We start from the raw sequence: 18,661 nt of genomic DNA, 5'->3' as shown, positions 1-18,661 counted from the left end.
CCTGAAACTTGGCCTGTGAAATGGCACCACTTACTCATGCCTAAGGACTGATACATGGTGCCTCTCCAAAGAATCATTTTGAAGCAACATCTCTGTTGTGATGTAGCCTGGGCATTTCCAGAACCACTCAAACCACAGCGTCTGTGTAACATGGAACACATCCCGACAAACACAGCATACTTGAAAAAAACCTGGATCTTCTGATCAGAATCTTCTTTCTCCTGTTTCTCAGAACTTAGAGGAACCAATTCCAGCTGGCAGAAGAAATTGTATTTAATTGATCCTTTCACCTACTCAAGGCCAGAGGAAACCATCAGGTCATCTCCTCTGGCTCTCCTGATCCAGGCTTTTATATTTTACCCACTTATCTCTGTAATTACTGAACTAATGTATGTGTTGATGTTTTTAGATCAGAGCTGATAACCATAAGAAAGGTTCAACTGACAGTCTATTTTCATAGTTAATCACTCCATTATTATAAACATATTTACATTTGAAATAAAACAAGTCTGACCGTGGCTTCTAGATGTTGGGTCACACTACAGTTTTATTTGTGAGATTACAGAGCTCTTCTGCAACTGGCACTCACCCTGCAGGAGCGTGTGTTGTAAGCAAGTCACCTCCAGCCTTGCCTTCATAAATGGAGTCCTTCAAACCTGTAGGACCTAGTTCACATGGGTTCTCTGACATGCAAAAGATCTGTGAAAGCACAGTGCAGCTCCAAAACCTGTGGTATACGCTATGTGTCTTCCACTTAGTTATCTGTTTGCATATAATTTAAAAGGAGTTACCTTGGAAACATCTACTTTTCTATCAAATTTGGCCACAGCCGGCCAACAAGTTCAAAATCAAGGCCAAGGCAGACAGAGTTAATGTGCAATAAGACACAGAGACGTGGTGTTATCACACAACCCTTCACTGCCAGAAGAAACTAATTCAGTAATTAAACATGATCTGCTATTGAGGCTCAATTCCTGCAGTCAGTTGATTCACAAAGGAAGCAATATAAAAACCTAACAGCGACCGCACACTCCAAAAGCCACATGTGAATTCGCCATCACAAAAAAAGCAAAGGCCGAGGCTAAGTAAGTAAATAAATCAACTGTCCCCTCGCCCATCCTGTGTTGAAATGAGCAAGGACAACGTGTTCCTGGCTATCACTCCATCTGGGGAGGCAGAGGGCGGGGAAGGGAGACAAGGTCCAACACAGAGACTGCACGAACAAACCATTAACAAAGAGGGTGGGATCTCACCTATTGCAGCCATTTTATGACAATAACTCACGTCCAGTGTAATGTTAAAAAGGAACTGCCAAAACAACGGGACTTATAATTAGCCACCGATTGCACTTTGCTGCGACAAAACGAATTTAACATCTCACTTATCCACAAGCAGGCAGGCAGGTAATGAATGTCCTGAAAAATGCTGAAGTGCAACACTAAAAGAAAGGTACAGATTGTACAGAGAAAAACCACCAGGACATACAAATTCTATGAATATTCTCTATCCCACAGCCATGTTCTCAAAAATGTATTTTACTCAGCAGCAACCACTCCACAAATCTACATTATAGTCTCAGTCTCTAAAATACCCTGTCTAACTGTACATACACAAATACGAGGATCACTTCTATTCTTACCATAACAAAGCCATCAGAATAGCTCAGAGTCAGCTCAAGGATAAAGGGAAAGCTGGCTGAGCAGTCAGGCACTGCGATACATTTGCAATTACAATGCATTGGCATACCTTTGCAATTACAACAAATGAGGCTCAGGAGGGGACAGCCACAGCAGAGCACACAGCCACTGCATGTCCTCCACTTCCAAATCTTTCTTCCTTTTCTATCCCCATTTGCATCGTGGCATTCAGCATGTTACAGAAACTAGAAAACTGAGAACTTAAAAATACCACACTGACAATGCAGGAAGTCTTTCTAAAGGGAGAAACCTCTCTCTCTGTGAGAAATTCCCTTCAGTCTTGAAAGAGTGGTTTTAAGAGTGCTGGAATTTAATCACTTGACAGACTTACGTCATGTTTACTTGAAGATAAGTTACACGGGTTGAAACAAATCTGACAATAATCTGCTTCAGTGTCCGCCTATTGCAGCACTGAAGAACTTGGTAAAAAAAAATAGCACAAGTAATTTACACGGCACGCTGCAAAACAGAGACAATAAAAATAAATTAGGCATTATTCATGCACTGATAGTAACTTAGCAAAAAGGCCACATCAGCATACGCCTGTAAATCTGGTTTGCAACCTTCTGTGAACATATGGATGGAGGCCCAAGTTACAGCTTTTCAGCTCAGCTCAGAAGCATCAGACTGGCAGAGCACGATGAAGCTCTAACTGGTTAAATGAATGAAAGCACTTTAATCCCTTGAGAAGGCTAAGGCCCCTTAGGTTGATAAGATTTTTATTTATTTATTTATAAATACAGCATCTGCTCCCCCAGGAAATAGCCTAAGATGCTCTCAAAGCCTCTTTAACCTTCAACAGGCACAACAACTGTCATACAAAGCAGGTTTCCCCATTTTCTTTCAACAAATTGGGTTTTGGTTTTATCTGTTTGTTTGTTTAAACCAACTCTGCATCGGGCTGGTAAATAGCAAGTGTTCGCAACGCCTGGGCAAACAGTTTCTCTGGCTGCAACTCAAAGAGGAAACAGAAACCAGCTTAGCCTGGCAGTAATTAGTTTTCTGAATTAGTCTTCAGCCAGACCTATTCCCTCCCTACCTGCTTTACTACCTGGTGACAAGAACTCTTCCGCTGCACAAGGAAGAGAAGGAAGACAAGAGAGATCACTTTCTGCATAAGAATTGTTATTTATATTAGCTTTACAATGCTGAAACTGTAGCCTAGCTTTCAGTAGGCAAATGGCCTACAGTTATGTTAAACTTCGCACTCTTTTGTCAAGAACCAGTAACGGCCCAACCTGCACAGTGGAGGAAGCACAGACTTCTCCACCAACATTTCCTACTTTAAAGCAAACCCCAAATATGGGATCGGGCTGCTCAGAGTCAATGTTCTCTCTCTAACCACTAAATCATATCCAGATTCTAGAATGTACTTCAGCTGTTAAGAATGGAAATTATGGTTAAGACAGAGCTATTTGATTACTCTCTGCACTAATGACTTTTCCTTTGGTTCAGCTATTTTTTCAGGAAAAGTTACACATCAGTGAAAAGTTGAATAAGAACAAATTACAAATCAGAATGCACAATTCTTTTTAGCACGTATCTCATCTCCCCGTATTTCCAAAACTCCTACATGTTAATGTGAAGTATTTCATAATACTTATTAGAGAAAGGAAAATTACTGCTCAGCTTTGAGTCAGCCAAGCAATTAAGTATGAGCTTGGTGAATTTAGCTCAGAGATACTGGGATGTGAGGAACAGACTTGTCAGAGATTCCCAAGACAGTTGGGGCTTGCGTGCTCTTTTCACCTAGTTGCATTTGAGGAGTAAATTATAGAAATCTGAAATATGGCTCTTTGTGCTTTGGAATATCCATGTAGAGGTACACTACTTCAGCTTGTGTGTTCACTACATTTTGATTTGCTTTCACTTTGCTTTGACTCCTCTAGAATCTCTGGGAAGAGAACTAAAAAATCACAACTATGTGAATTGTTCCACCATTTTCAAGTTTTCCTTACAAAAAAAAAAAAAAAATAGGACTATGAAGAACTTAATTTAATGAATTAAATTCATTAAATGAATTAAAGAATTTAATGGCCTGGAACCTGTTCTCTTCAAATTGAGGGGAACAAAAAAAAAAGAGAGCTGCAGCTGACTTGCAGCAAATCTACTGCAAGCATTCTTCTGCAGGCACCTGCTCAGTGGACTTACCACACAACTTTAAGCACTGCCTGTTTTGATATTTAACTTTTTTTTTAAATGTCAGATATCTTAGAAAAAGAAAGCCTGCATAGCAATGCAAAGCTTTCTGTACCTTTTCATCTCCACATCTGCTGCATTGCTCCGTGCAACCTAGCATGGAATGCTCTCAGGCATTTGAGAATATGCAGGTGATCATCTCTAAACTTTGTGTGCTTTCTCTTGTGGCATTTCTTTTCTCAGAGCAGCATCTGAATGAGCATCCCATATTGTTTGTGTCACCACTATTCTTCCTAAAGGTAATGGAATTAAGGACAGATCTTTCAGGATCCTTTTTTGTACCTAAATAATCAGGAATAGAAATGTAACACCAGAAACCTTGTTTATTGCTGAATCTATATCACTTTCCCATAGAAGTTGGGGGGGGCTGCACATGTGGGACATGTAGATAATCCCAATTTTCAATGCACATTGTGACACAATGCAAAAACAACCCTGACAATTTGAACTGAAAAATGTTCCAATAAAGCATAACAGTTGGGAAATGCTGATTTGTCAAGCCTGAAATGCTTTGAACACAGTATTCACAGGATCAACAAGCCTCAGTCAACTTTGTGTTTTTGTAATACAGAAAAGAAGCAATTGTGAGATATATAAATTGGTAAGCAATGCTTCTTTGGCATTTCAGCATTTCTTAGAATATCTTCTTGCTTCTTGATAAGCCAGACTGGGTAGAAAAACACTGTATGATTTAGCTTTGGTTGCTTTAAGTATCATCAAAAACCAACCAGCTGCTAAGAAAAAATCTGAACAGATCAATTCAAGGTAAGTCTGATTAAAAACATTCTAAAATCAAAGTTGAAGAAGAAAACCCAACAGATTGAAATACTCCAGTGCAACACTCCACACCCTAAGATCACACACAAAGATCAACAAAGTTGAGCCACATCTGAAGTCCATTCTAGAATATAATCTTAGCTAATGAGCTGTGTCTTACCATACATGAATTTGCCCTTGAGGACACACTTTTCCAGTTAAGCATTTTAATAAGACTCCCAAACGAGCTCTTGTCTGTCATGAATTCATTGTTCTGCTGAACTGCAATCCTACTCTGCTGGAGGCTCACTGTTTTCGAGATGCAGTTCCCAGCAGTTGTTTTCCTCATATCTGTAATCAGCACAGCACAGCTAAGAACTTTCACTAAGTATTCAATAGCAGTCAGTCCGAGCTGCAAGAAAGATGAATGTGGGCAGCATTTATTCGTTAGAGATTAGCAACAGCACAGTCAGGCAGCAGCGTGTCTCAGATCCAGGACGCTTGGAGGGAAGTCCTGTGCTGAGTACAAACACCACCAAGCCTCTCATCTTCTTGTGTAACATGTTACCTAAAAGTTACTGCTGTCAGTGTAAATGTGAAACAAGTGAGGTGCTGGGAAGTGCTGCAGTTAATCTGAAGAGCTACAAAAAAAACAGGAAGGGTTAAAAACCAGTAGACTTGAACCCAGCCCATTTAACACTCATATTCCTGTGCACTTACACAGGCATGTAAATTATAGATATGCATCACTGTCACGCTGTGCTAGGAATTGCCCCAAACCTCAAACTACTACTTGATGACTCAACAGGAAGACTTAAGGCAAACGGGAAGCAGGGAGGAGGAAATACTAAGTTTAATATTTTCTGTTTAAAAACCAGAATTTGGGACTTTACTAAAATCAAACTGCGATATGAATGGTGTATCTTCATTCCCACTGCCATTACAAGAAAACACATGCCAGCCCATATAACATTCATACAAACAGAAAAGGTACACAACACAATTACTTAAAAAAAAAAATGCTTAAAGCAGCAAAACTTAGCTCCCTTTGCAAAGAATGACAATGATACATCAGCAGAAGCATTATGGTTCTGAATTTAGGAACAGCAGCCAAGTAACATAACACATCACCAACAGAACACGTAAATCCTGGGTGATCAGTGGCATTATATGACTACTCCTGTTGCTGCCTATCACTACTCGAGAGAACAATCAATTATTGAACTGTTAGCTTTCTAAAGACACAGCCCTGAATAGGGCAGGAGAACTGCATTGAAATCTCTCACAAGCTCAGCTTTTACTTAGCATGTTTGTAATTTTTGCAGTTATGGAAAGGACAAACTACATCCAAGCTAAAAAAATCATTTGGTCTTCAACAAAACACTGGAAAAATATGATAGAATAAACACTGCCAGATTAACCATTTTGTACTGCTACTGTAAAGATCTCTCTGTAATATGCAAAACTGCACGGGGAGAGCATGCCTAGAGGTTTTTTACAAGACTAACCTCGAAAAGACAGAGCATAAATTTACATTACCTGAACCAAGGAAACAGAGAAGCTCTGAGCGTTAGCAGAAGTTACAACTCCTTTATCAAAAAGCAGACTCAGTAGCAGTGGGGAAATCTTACCAGAACTCTATCTCCAATTTTGAGCTCCTTTTCTCCTTTCTTTAGTGATCCAGCTTCAGACAGATTTGATACAGATCCACTTGCAGTTTTTGAAAGATTGCTAAACTGAGCAGGAGTAGAATGTTCTTTAGCAGCAAGTGGTGATGTTTTCTGTGGAATTCCTGTTGGGGGAAGTGCAGCAGGGGAGGCAGACACCGCACTGGCAGTCGATGTGGAGGTTGGTGATGTAGCTCTAGATGCATGAGCTGTCTGAGTACCATTGGCTTCCTCTTCTGTCAGCACTTTTCTTGACAATTTTGATGGTCTTGTAAATATTCCCCTCAATGGTTCACATTGGAAATAGCGAACTCCAGCCACAGAGCCATCATTTTTACCGATTGGTTCGTCTAGAACAATCCCTGCCCATTGTCCTGGAGCAAACTGTGTTTCACCAAGGAACTGAATAAAGCCAGGTTTATTTCCATTGACCCAAACACGCTCTCCAACTCTGAAATCATCCACAAAGTCGTCGTGTGCGTCTGCAGTGGTTGTGCTTGAGGACTTGTCACTGGAAGGTGCCTTTTCTGCTGGAGCTGGAATTGAGCACCATGAGAAAGCAACAAGAATCAAATACACTCGTAATTCAGAAAAGTTGTATCTTGAGACTTTCTGCAATTTGCAAGCTTGTTTTAGGGTATTAAAAGTATTTTACACGTTTAACCAATTCAAAGAATTATCAAATGTTATGTGCAATTATGTTATCTGAACACTATAGTGCATACTTTTAAACACAGTTATTTTAGGGAAAATGTTCAACAACAAAGGTAGGTTTGCTGTACTTGTAGAAGTGTGGTTATCTCAGATAACAACACTGCTAATGTACTTAACACTTACAGCAGATACTTTCCCTCTACCTGTAACATGCTGAAATCTTACCAGTTAGAGAAAGCATGGATATGCCAGGATCAAAATGGTTTTCCTTGTGTCTTTTTTATTTTTACCCCTATGCTTTCAACAGTGCAGCATTTGAAAAAGTTTGTTTTGAACCAAGATTGCATTCAACTATTGAGATTTTTTTTTGCATGTTTAATAGGCAGTTTTGTTAGATCAGAAGTACAAGCAGAAGTGTTTTAGCATAAATACAAGGAATGTTGTGGGCTCATAGATTTCACCACATTTTTTGTTGGAAGATGAATAAGGGAAAAGTTAAGATATGAAATATTCTTTACCAGTTGCAACAGATGCAGGTGCTTTCAGTAACATACTTCCATGCTTGATGGTCTTTGATGGAGCCTTAAGTCCACTTGGTTTTAACATACTCATTTTTCTGTGATACCAGCGTTAACCCTCTTTGTCTACAGCAATTACCTCTTTCCCAACATGGATACAATAGAATTGTCTCTGTCTTCCAACTCTAGGGTAAACCTGTATAGAAACATATTGACATGAAAGAAAATCAGTATTTTAACTCCTGTAGAATATAGAAGTTAATATATAACTCAGTGTAATGAATGCTGCTGTGTTCATCTTGAGCTTTAAACTAAGAGGCTATTTTAAGAAAGAAAAACAAAGTCCTTAACAGCATTACTAACAACATTACGCAGAGATATAACTGCTCTGCGCACTCTACTGCTTTCAGTCACATTTTTCAAGCGTTGCAATATCCCAGCAAAAATAACTTGAGACTAGAAAATTAACTGCAAGAAGGAACAGGGAATGTCAAACAGAGAACGTTAAGCTAAAAGGAACAACACTTTTAAGAGCTGGAACCAAAAAGCTAAGGGCGATCAGCAGCGCGAGGCAGTGGGAATCGCATGTCTGGGATCACAAGGCATGCTGGCTCACAGTCCCAGCTACACTCTGGGAACAGGAGGAGGGACGGTTCCCCGTGTGGCTGACTCGGACACCAGCTGTAAGGTTTGCAGGGAACAGTGCCACCAGGTTTTTGCCACAGAAGGCATCTTCCTTCTGACCCGAAAGCTTTAGCAAAGCTTTTTCATCTGTACTGTGAATTCAAAGGGCACGAATCTAAACAAAAACCTGGACGAAAAAGGAAACACGGGCATGGGGCAATAAACTGTTTGCTCAACAGTTTGCTCAGGACATGACAAAGATGAACCACGAAGCAGCTCCCAGCCCTGCCATGCACTCAGCACTTTGGCAGCCACCCCAGAGCTGCCCAGTTGCAGACTGCCCAGAGGCACGGCCAGCAGTGCTGGTGTACACACAGCACACACCATGCATTTCAGGACAAGAGAAACACCGCTCAGAGAAGGGACTGCTGGAAGGCAGCCATACAGACTAAAGAAACAAGACATCCATGTCTTTGATCAGGATAAATTTTCTCTCCTCTATTATTAATTACCATTACAGTAATGGTAAAATAGTACGTTAGTGCTCCTAAAAATCAATTCACTGCGAAAAAGTGTCAGTCACACTGCCTTGTGAATCTAAACAGCAAAGTGAAACACTGCTACGGCTATTTCAAGATTGGCTGTGCCAAATTCAAGTCATTTTCCTAACAAGTCTGCAAAAACACTATACTTTAATTAGTATTAATTACCACCTTGGCTGCATGATTTATCTACGGTTTAAGTCATACTCCACAAAAACTCTAAGTAGCACAGGGCAGATTGCTGAACACTTTTTCTAGCAGTGCCAGAAGTATGTCACACACCCATCTGCAGAGCTACGGCTACCAAAGAGACATTTCTTCATCGCTTTTGCAAGATGCATAGCAGTTTACTATTAGCATTTAAGTGAGAGCTCTCACGTTCACAAATGTGAAAACAAAGTTGTCTGTCCAAAATCAAAGCAGAGGGACGGACCATAAATGTGAGTAAACTGCAGAAGAATTGATACACACTGTTATACAGAAGAACAGCAGAGGACCACATAAGGTGTCACTCTGGACACAGGACAAGCACTTGGTATTTTCCTTGTACTACACACCTTCCTTCTCTGATAAATTGGAGTGCATCGTATTTTTCCGTATTCTCATCTTTTTTCTCTCCCATACATGTGCAACTCTTCCTTGTGCTGAAGGCCCTATTTCCTCCCTACTGATGCTAGGCTCTCCATGCATGCCCCTGTTTTTTTCCCTCTACCCATCAAAACCCACATAACAAGGACAAGCCCACACAATAAGGAAGGACAGAAATGCAAGAAATATCAAGGTTAGTTCTTTTCAGTTCAAATACTCCTTTTCTGTTGTCAGTGCAGCACTTACATTTATCCCCCGTTTCCTGACACAGCATTCAGCACTGCTCAATTAGTAACCATTTATATTGTGCATGGAAAAGAATATTAAACAAAAAGAAAAAACAACCACGTTCAAACACCCCCCAAAACAACATGTTGTCGGTGTCAAGTAAATATTTATTAATACATGTGTATAACAAGCCTTTAGGCAACAGAAAGCCAGAGCATTCTAATACTGCATTTCCTGGCTCAGGGTACTAATTCATATTTTAATCCCACTCTCCACATCACGGGTTATGTATCTGCTGTGTCATTTGCCTTTTTCAATACACAAGCCTTCAACTGGGTCAGAAGTAACACAACCCTTCCCACTGTCATACCCTGATTTCAGGGTTAGTGAAACTGTAGCTCAGTGCAATAAACTGCTAAAATGCAGCACAGTATGATAAACTGCTGCCTTACTGCAATAGTGAAAATGCGACTTTCAATCTTTGAAAGAGGTAGGACCTTGACAGGAGCACCTCTAAACAGAATTCACCAAACAGCACATAAGTTTTTATCAAGGGATTTTAGGCATGACGCACTTGAGTGTTTCCAAGAGGCTCCAGATGTCAATTACCTCAATGTCAATCACCTCATCCGAGTGCTTATAAAAGAGGACAGCCAGCTACTTGTCTCAATTTGTTTGCATTGCTCCTCTGAACCTTTCTCAACTCTCCTGAAAAAAGAATTTTACCCCAGAATATGAAAGAAAAACAAAGCATGTTTTCATTCAGACCTTATATTGCCCACTAACGAAACACACATGTGAAATGCAAATAAACACGTGGGTTTGTGGCCAAGCTTTCCCAATCACTTCAGAAAACACTTAAGCCTTAGCAAAAGCAGATTTGGTACCAAAAAGCAGTGTTCCTGCTCTTAGCTCTGCAGCAAAGCAAAACACTTTCTGAAGAAGAAACTGCCATCCACCACTGTTTCAAGACTGCATTTTAACAACCGGGCATTACAAAAGAACGACATGCATAATTACATACAAAAAAAAAAGAAAGACAAGGTTCAAGTCTCAGCTCACTTCACTTCAGAACCCGACAGTCACTACAAGAACATAACAGCACCAACTGTTCTTGTAACAGAGCTGCCATCTGACAGCAGGCTGCCATCAGAGCACTCCTTCCTCAGCTCAGGTGCAGCACAAGGCTTGGTCGGACAAAACATCTGAAACTGTGACATGATCACTTGAGGAAACACTTGCAAACATCACTACTTGCAGGCCCTGTGTTTCCGTGGAGAGAAGCAAGCTGTCTGTCCACTTGGTGAGGGAACAAAGAGGACTTTCTAGCCCAGAGTTGTGATGTTTGAATGGACTCACGATGGACTGCATAACCCCGGTCCTCTGCAGGCAGACGCGCGGTCTGACTCTGAGCAGTGCACTCTGAGGCTGCAATGCTATTCTCTTGTGGTCTATTTGTGTAATAAAGTGAAACAATTACTTTCATCAATGATCATCCAGTACGGCCACACATGGCTTCTACAAAACATTTCAAATTAAAAGACAGTATTAACTCAGTTGATATCACTAAATGACTGATACTGTTGGCAAATGCCTTTCGAAGCCAAAACATTGCTAAGCTCAAAAAAGAGATGGCTGCAAACTGTTAGTTCTGATCAGGATGCTAATTCTTTGCAAAATACATGTCAGTAGTAAGACTAAGAAATATGTAATAAATATTCTATAGGGGCTGTGTAGAATAGTCAGTACTGCTGAGTAACTCCAAGGGAGATGTAACCAGAGAAGATCCCTGCAGCAGTCAAGTACTAGGTAACTCAAAGACAAATTCTTATCATACCATATAATGTACAAAATAAACTGGAAAATACATTCTGTAGGAAAATAACACAGAAAACAGATTTCAAATACCTCCACTGTTCAGAAACATGTCTTGCCTAATAAAAAAAATACAATAACAACTGAGTAAGAAAGATAAAAATGAAGTGCTATCTCTGAAAAGACAGCCTGAACAGCATTTTTGTAATACCCATTTCACACTCCTGATGCTCATACCACAATTGCCAAGCTTGCAAAAGCTTATGAATCATTCCTCAAAAATCCTGACAATGGTTCAGAGAAAGTAGCTTGGAATTTTGGAACCCTTCACAGTCACAAACACAACTCCTAAAATGACTGCATTCTTTAAGCAGAGTGCCAAAGCCAAATAATTTACAGTACAAGCATTTTAGGTGTGATTCAGATGTAATTTTTATCACAGCTCTAAAAGTTGTGTTTGTGGTCTCCTAGACTTGCATTACACTTCTGGGGAAAAAAATAAAATGAAAGATGAGCGTATATAATTTCCAACAGTATTTAAAATACTGCCTTCAGATTTGAGGGTTTTGGAAATCAAACACAATTGAAGAATGCAACCATATTTTGGCTCTGAAGAAACAGCCATCACACTGCCATTTGCTTCTTGTTACCTCTTGAGGAATGCTTCTCTCTCTGCAAGAATGTGCCACATCACGGAGGCCAACTGCTGACAGGTTGAAACAGGAATGTGCCAAATTCATCCATATCATGTCCACTGCCCAGAGTGGGACATATGCACCAGCACCCTCACTACAACACATGGGACATGGGGACAGAGCAGAGGGATAAACTGCAGGAAGCAGCTGGGCTCACACGCTCTCCCTGAGCAGCATTTCCCATCGCCACCATCTTGCTTCATTTCCAAGAAGGAATGTGAAGTCCTCTAGGACCACATATCATGCAGCCAAATGCCTCATTTTTTGTAAAATCACAAATGGCAGCACACCCAGGGCGGGGGAGCTGAACCTGATCCCAGAACAATTACCTCCTCCTGCTCACAATGCCTTCTCCACCAGGTTTAGGACTGTTGGAGACTGCTCATACTGTCCTACCAAATGCACTGAATTACCGTCATGAATTTTTCCAAGTGCTGAATTGCATTTACAATGAAATAATTCCACAGCACACATTATAAATGTCACGCTAAGCTTCGAAGTCAGTTCTGAGACAACAACTACAAGCAGTTAAACCAAAAAGTTGGATTTTGAAGCCTTTGTGCCTTAACTGCTCAGAACTTCTCCCTCTTGCAATGGTGCAGCACACTTCATAGAGCAAGCTATTTACAACTTAAAACCCATTTAAGACATAACCACAGCCATGCTGGAGCTATCAACTACAACAAGGTCTCTTTGCATCAAGCCACTGAAGGCAATTACTGAAACTCCAAGTGAACTCTTCAAACCCAGTGCTCAAGACTTTGCGCAAACCCAACATGTACTGCCAGCTCCAAAACATCTACTGAACGAGCAGCAACTTCAGACTAAAACAAACCAGAAAGAGCACTGCTGGCCTTTGATAACTAACAAAGCAAGTCACAAACAGCAAACAGTGACAGAACTGATGTAAGAGCCTCTTTACAGTCACTTTTAAATCAAACTGATTACTCAACTGCTGCTTAAGAATTTAACTGTACTGCTCAGTGACCAGACTGCAGGATGACAGAAGCATCTTCAGGTATCATCTAAATAGGAAACAGAAAATAAGCACAATGTCAGAATTTAAGATTTCAATAGAATAAGAGTTGGTATTTTAGAGTGTACATTTGATTACTCATTCAACACACGGCAATTAGAAGAAAGGGAGCATTTAAACATTACTGAGACTTCAAAAATGTGACTTCAGTTTTATTTTGTCTCTTAGAAACCATGGATTTTGATGTCAATTAAGCAAGTAATATGATGACCTGAGTATACACAAGTACATTACTACAATAAAAAAGACACCAAAATAACATAAACATTTCATTAAATGCTGCATTATGCTAAGTGCAACTAGATCATATTTATTTGGCTTAGTAGATGCTCTGCTTACTGCCAGCACCAAAACACGAGGGCTGGTACACGTCTATCAAACCACTGCTTTATGCCTCACTTCTAAGATTAGGAAAAAAGACGAAGTAGCACAAGTAAGCAAGAAATAAAAGGAGCCCATACCTTTCTTTTAGATCTCTTATTTACAGATACTGGTATAAGAATTTAATAATAAATAATAAATTCAGCAAGAAAATATGCAAGAATATCCCTTAGTTCACAAGCAATCATCTTTCTTATAACACAAATATACTCTACTTCTGCTCATTCCAGCCCTACCCAACAAAACCCTCATATGAATTCTAGACAGGTAGACCCTTGAAAAACACAAACACTCATCCAATGGGAATCACATAAGCTGTTAAAATTCTTTCATATTAATTTGAATTTTATAAATGACATACCCTTGAAGAAGAATAAATTATCTCTGATAATTTATTAGTTATGCCTAATTAAAATAGAGAGAACAAAATCAATCATTTGCAATTCTCAAGTACCTTCAAAGATGCTACCAGGATGACTCCAGGAAGTTTCAGCTGCATGCAGTGCAGCTCAACTCAGAGTACAGCTTACTTTGGCCACCAAAACAACACTTTGAGCAGTATCACCGATTTGATGAACATAACTTGAAACAAAGAGTGGCTGACAAATTATTCAACTGGAATTGTATCTATATGACCATAGCAAAGATCCTGAGGAACACCTTTCAACTCTATTTTGGAGACCAGTACAAAGAAGCATCACGTAGTCTGCAGTACCCAGCATGTTCAGTAAAACATAGACAACCAGAGGATATTTGAAACAATCCCAACACTGTAATGCAAGCACAGTGCCTTGTCATCACCCATCCCACTATCAGGCAGCCATCACAACAAGGTGTAAGGACGTTCCCCTAAATACCTTCTGATTTTCACTGATTTCAAGGAAGGAATCTCCATTCCGTCAGTAACTCAGAAGAAACTCTCTTTTCTTGTATCCTTAGAAGGAGGGGGGAAAAAACACACTTTGCTGTTTGGGAATCCATCCAAAATTGTATTCTTAGAGGTTTCACAGAAGTAGGCCAACATTACAGCAATGCTATGAGAAGGCTTTCATTCAAGTCTATGCAGCTCACAGACTTTAATTCTAGAATCCTTAGAATGTCTTTAGAATCAAGGACATTCTAAGTCACTTCACCTCATCATTCTGTAACTTGCTCTGGTTATTCAGACCCCCAAGTTCCTTGAGATCCTCAAGGACTGAAGGATGAAGACTTTGGCTATTGAGTATGAAGCACAAATATGAGAGGATGTCTAACAGTAAAAAATTATTTCTGGCCAGCAGTATGGTAAATAATTCTTTCTCAATCTATGTTGCTATTTCTAAGCATAGTCTATTCAACTTTTTTATCAAGATTCCCATTTTTAATTAACAAAGGAACAGCTAATAACTATTTAAAAGCTTAAAAAACAAACAAACAACAACAAAAAAACCACGGAAACTACAATGCAAACCCTACCACTTCTCAGTTGCCACTGTACACGTGTGACAAAAACATCACTGCTGTGGTCTATTATAAGACCAGAAAGCATGTGATCCTTCCAAGCACACATCATTCTCTATATAATGAGCCAAGGATTAAGAAGCAGAGGAAGTTTTCACCTGGGAAAGTAAATGATTACCTCTCCTGATAAACCTGCTATCTGCACTTACTGCCTTTCCTACATTTTTCCAAGGAAATTCCTCACTGCCTTTCTTCTTTCTTCTTTGCCATTTTGAGAGCAAGAAGAGTAATTTGCTCAGCTGTCAGCTCTGCCTTCTCCTGATACATCTTAACCCACTTCGTAAGTGAGTTCAGTCCACAATGACAATACTTGTGAATAGTAGAGTGAATAGTAGGGCATAAAGTTTACATTATTGGAGATCTAAAGTTTAAGCAAAAGTTTGAGAAGGAAAATATTATCTCCTGTCAGCTCCAAACCAATGTGTACAACAAAGGGCTTCTAACTGATACAACAACACTGCTTCTTTTTATAGTAAGAATTTAGTTTCCATAGACTTGGGTGAAACTGTAACTGTTTCACACTCCTCGCAAACATCAGGTCAGCACTCCCTTTTTAGCTCTTTGCATTCTGAGCCTTTTAAATTAGCACCATGACTGCTATACGGCTGGCGTATAATAAACACAAGTCCAAATGCAGAACTTAGATAAACACTGCTCTGATTCAGTGCATGCTGTAGTCAAGCAGAGGCGCAGATGAAGTCAGATAGGCTAACTCTATTGACACTGAGTTTGCTCCTCCAAATTGCAGTTTTCTTTCAAAATAAGCTAAAAATATGGATAGTGGGATTATAAAGATCAGGAAAACTGAACGGCTTTTAACGGTGTTTCTCCTAGAAACAGGAGAATGAAGATGATCCTCAACTTGAAGGAAGGTTAGTAGGCATTATTCCTGAAGCTTATGGGTTTGTACAAAGAGCTGTCCAGGTGGAAAACTGCCAAACAGGTGCTAGGGTAGAAATGCATACATCATATATGTATCTTAGATACATCTTTAAACTCTTTTAGTCTTTCTGAGGCCAGGATCCAAGACACCAGATCTATGGGTATTTCTAAGGGTCAGTGGTGCTATTCAAAGTCATGCAATTGCAACATCATGCTGCAAAAATAAACACAGACACAGAGCAGCCATACTAATGGATGTTCAGAATCATCGGGGACACTGTGCAGTGATAGAACTGGCTCCAGTTCTTCTGGTTGAGAAGAATGAAATGGTTGCTCCAGCAGAAACTGGCATCTGGCTGAGGGCAGCTGAGATTACAGCTAATGCAGTATATAATTGCCTTTCATTAAATAACAAAACACCATCCATCCGAGGCATTTCTAAACATGCCAGTCCAATAAGGATTGCAGCGCGTTACTTTTTAGATGTGCCAGCAGAGCCAGTAGTCCCTAAGGAATGCCAACAGATCAAACAAGAGCTGCATTCACACATGGTCACTATGTTCAAACATCAGAAAACTCGCATTTAACATACAGAGTTAACATCTGACCCGAATGTTTTAGAGAGAGAAAGAAAAGCAGTTCTGAAAAGCTACGCTGGCAAGACAGATAGCTATTTCTTTAGAGAGAAGCTCTGTTTTGAAATATTCACAGTCACTCCTCCAAAACAACTTCAGCAGGGCTAAAAGAATAAACGGAGGAACACTGAGGGAATTATCCAAGCTAAGTAAATAAAAGCTATCCTGGGTACTCACATTCAGAAGATGATAACAGATAGGAAATACACAGGAGCTCAGGAAAGCCACAGTAAGCATACGGACACTGCTCTTTCTTAAGAGTATTTTCATGGGAGGAAAGAGATTATTTCCTACAGGACGCCTCTGTGATGTTGACACAAGGCACACTAGAAAGCTGAAAAGCTCTCTTTAAAAGAAACCATAGAAATAAATTATGTAAACCTAATTCAATCTCCCTCCCTATGGACACAGATGTTTCAGGTCACATTTCTGAGGTTTTTGGCCTCAGCCAACACAGCCCCGTCCCTTCGGCACACTTCAGCACATGCAGGAAATCTGCTGCACGTGAAGTGGGTGGGAAGAGAACCCGGACACACCGTGACTTCAAACCGAGACAAACCTCCGCCCATTTCCCTGTCATTCCGCATTCCCTGCACGATGAAGGATTTCTGTCAGCACCTGAACAGTTCTGCGTTCCTCAGAATAAAATGCTCTGTGGTAAAACGGGGGGCGGTGGGGAAAGAAGTTTACCTTTCCTCCCCTGCCTGCAATTTGCCATGGTGTCACACACAGCAGCAGGTGCATTGACACAGGCCCCAGGAGCACGGCTCTGACGCTGCCACACGTGTCCCTCTGCGCTTCAAATTCGTACTTGTACAGCAGGAGGCACAAAGCTCTTTCCTTTCCCGCATTTCTTCCCTCTCCCTACACGCTCACAGGTTGGGAGCCCAGCGATGCGAAGCAGCCCCCGAACTTCCCCAACTCCCCACCAAAGGCTGCCTGCGTTCTGCCTGACTGAGCGCGGGGGGGGGGGGGGGGGGGGGGGGAAACTTCACTTTACAGTCATATTTTTAAGCATGACACAATCCCAGACCAAATATTCCGCCTCGTGCTATTCCACAGGAGATACGCACAGGGACTTTTGGCTTTTTTTAACGATTATTTTTAAGGCAAGGAGGTTACAAGGAACGCAAAAGGCGGCAGGCACAGGGCAGGTGAGGCAGCGCGGCGTCGTGCCGAGGCACTGACGGCAGTGACACAGCGGGAAGCAGACGGGGCACGGCCCGCATCCCCCCACCCACAGAGCCGGGAGCCCGAGCGCCGCCGGCCCCGCGAGGGCTGCGGAGGAGCGGGGTGAGCTCGGCAAGCCCCGGCACGCAGCCTGGGAACCGGCCGAACCGGCCCCCGCCGCCCGCGGCCCTGCCAGGGGAGCGCCGGGCACGTGCGGACGGGGCTCGCGGCAGCCGCAGCGGCACGGCCGCTTCACGCCGTCCCCTCGCCGCCTCGCGGACCTTCCTCCCCTCCTCCCTCGGCGCGGGCCCGAAGCGCAGGCCCTGAGGCGCGCCCCCCACCCTTCCCCTCAGGCGCGGCCGCCGCCGCCCTCTGCACGCGGGCCCCAACGGCGGCCTCACCGCTGCCTCCGCGCCGCCGCCGCCTCCGCTTCCCCTCAGCCGCCTCCTCCTGCCCCTCTGCGGCGCCGCTCCCGGCTCAGCTCGGCGGGCGGGAGGCGGGGCGGGGCGGGCGGACAACGTCTGCCGGGCTCGCGGCTCCGCGAGGCGGGGACTGCAGCAGCAGCGGGAACCGCTCCCCCTGCCGCGCTCCGGCGCTGCTTTTCCCCTCCTCTCTCGGTCCCCATCCTCTCCTCCCGCCGCCTTTGTCTCTCCCCCCGCTTTGTTCGCCCCGGGGCAGTGCCCTTCCCTTGGGGCACAGAGAGTCAATGGCCGAGGGGAGGATAAAAGGGGGGAAGAGACACGAGCTCTCAGCTTCACACGGCCCTACACGAGCAACCTCAACGTGTGCCGTTTTTCTCCATTTTCCTTTTGTCCGCAGGCCCAGAAGTGTTATAATGCCTTCTCACTCTCCCTCTGAGGCGGCACTGTGCTTGTGGAACACCATTCTCCCTTTGGTGATGCTGAAATGGCTGAGCAGCAGCTCCACCCTATCGACAACGATTTAATAGCAGTTCTCGAGGCTGAATCAAAGAGCTCTGCTCCCTGCATACAGCGTTGGCTCTGCTGAATTCATCACAAAGCAAACCTGTTCCAGTCCCGTACGTTTGGTTCTTGTGCGATCCTGTTCGAACAA

General features: G+C 42.2%; 1 protein-coding gene across 4 annotated transcripts in view; it reads right to left on the bottom strand.

Moving 5' to 3' along the window:
- The window catches only part of CLIP1 (CAP-Gly domain containing linker protein 1), a 63,501-nt gene extending 45,472 nt beyond the window's left edge, over nucleotides 1-18,029 (bottom strand). For 3 of the 4 annotated variants that reach the window (XM_042829183.1, XM_042829186.1, XM_042829185.1), the window contains exons 1-3: nucleotides 17,989-18,029; nucleotides 7,492-7,687; nucleotides 6,284-6,855 (exon numbers count right to left, since the gene is read on the bottom strand). In XM_042829183.1, the coding sequence (XP_042685117.1) occupies nucleotides 6,284-6,855; nucleotides 7,492-7,585 (666 nt within the window). In that variant the 5' untranslated portion in view covers nucleotides 7,586-7,687; nucleotides 17,989-18,029. Of the gene's footprint in view, nucleotides 1-6,283; nucleotides 6,856-7,491; nucleotides 7,688-10,082; nucleotides 10,183-17,988 lie in introns of those variants that run through there. The other variant, XM_042829184.1, reaches the window with a different exon arrangement.
- Between the last annotated feature and the right edge of the window lie 632 nt (nucleotides 18,030-18,661).

The sequence above is a fragment of the Centrocercus urophasianus genome, unplaced genomic scaffold (assembly GCF_019232065.1).
Source record: "Centrocercus urophasianus isolate 14NV4802_14NV808 unplaced genomic scaffold, USGS_Curo_1.0 seq_30, whole genome shotgun sequence".
Taxonomy (NCBI): domain Eukaryota; kingdom Metazoa; phylum Chordata; class Aves; order Galliformes; family Phasianidae; genus Centrocercus; species Centrocercus urophasianus.
Note: the sequence above shows the minus strand (reverse complement) of the source record. Positions and strands in the feature narration are given on the sequence as shown.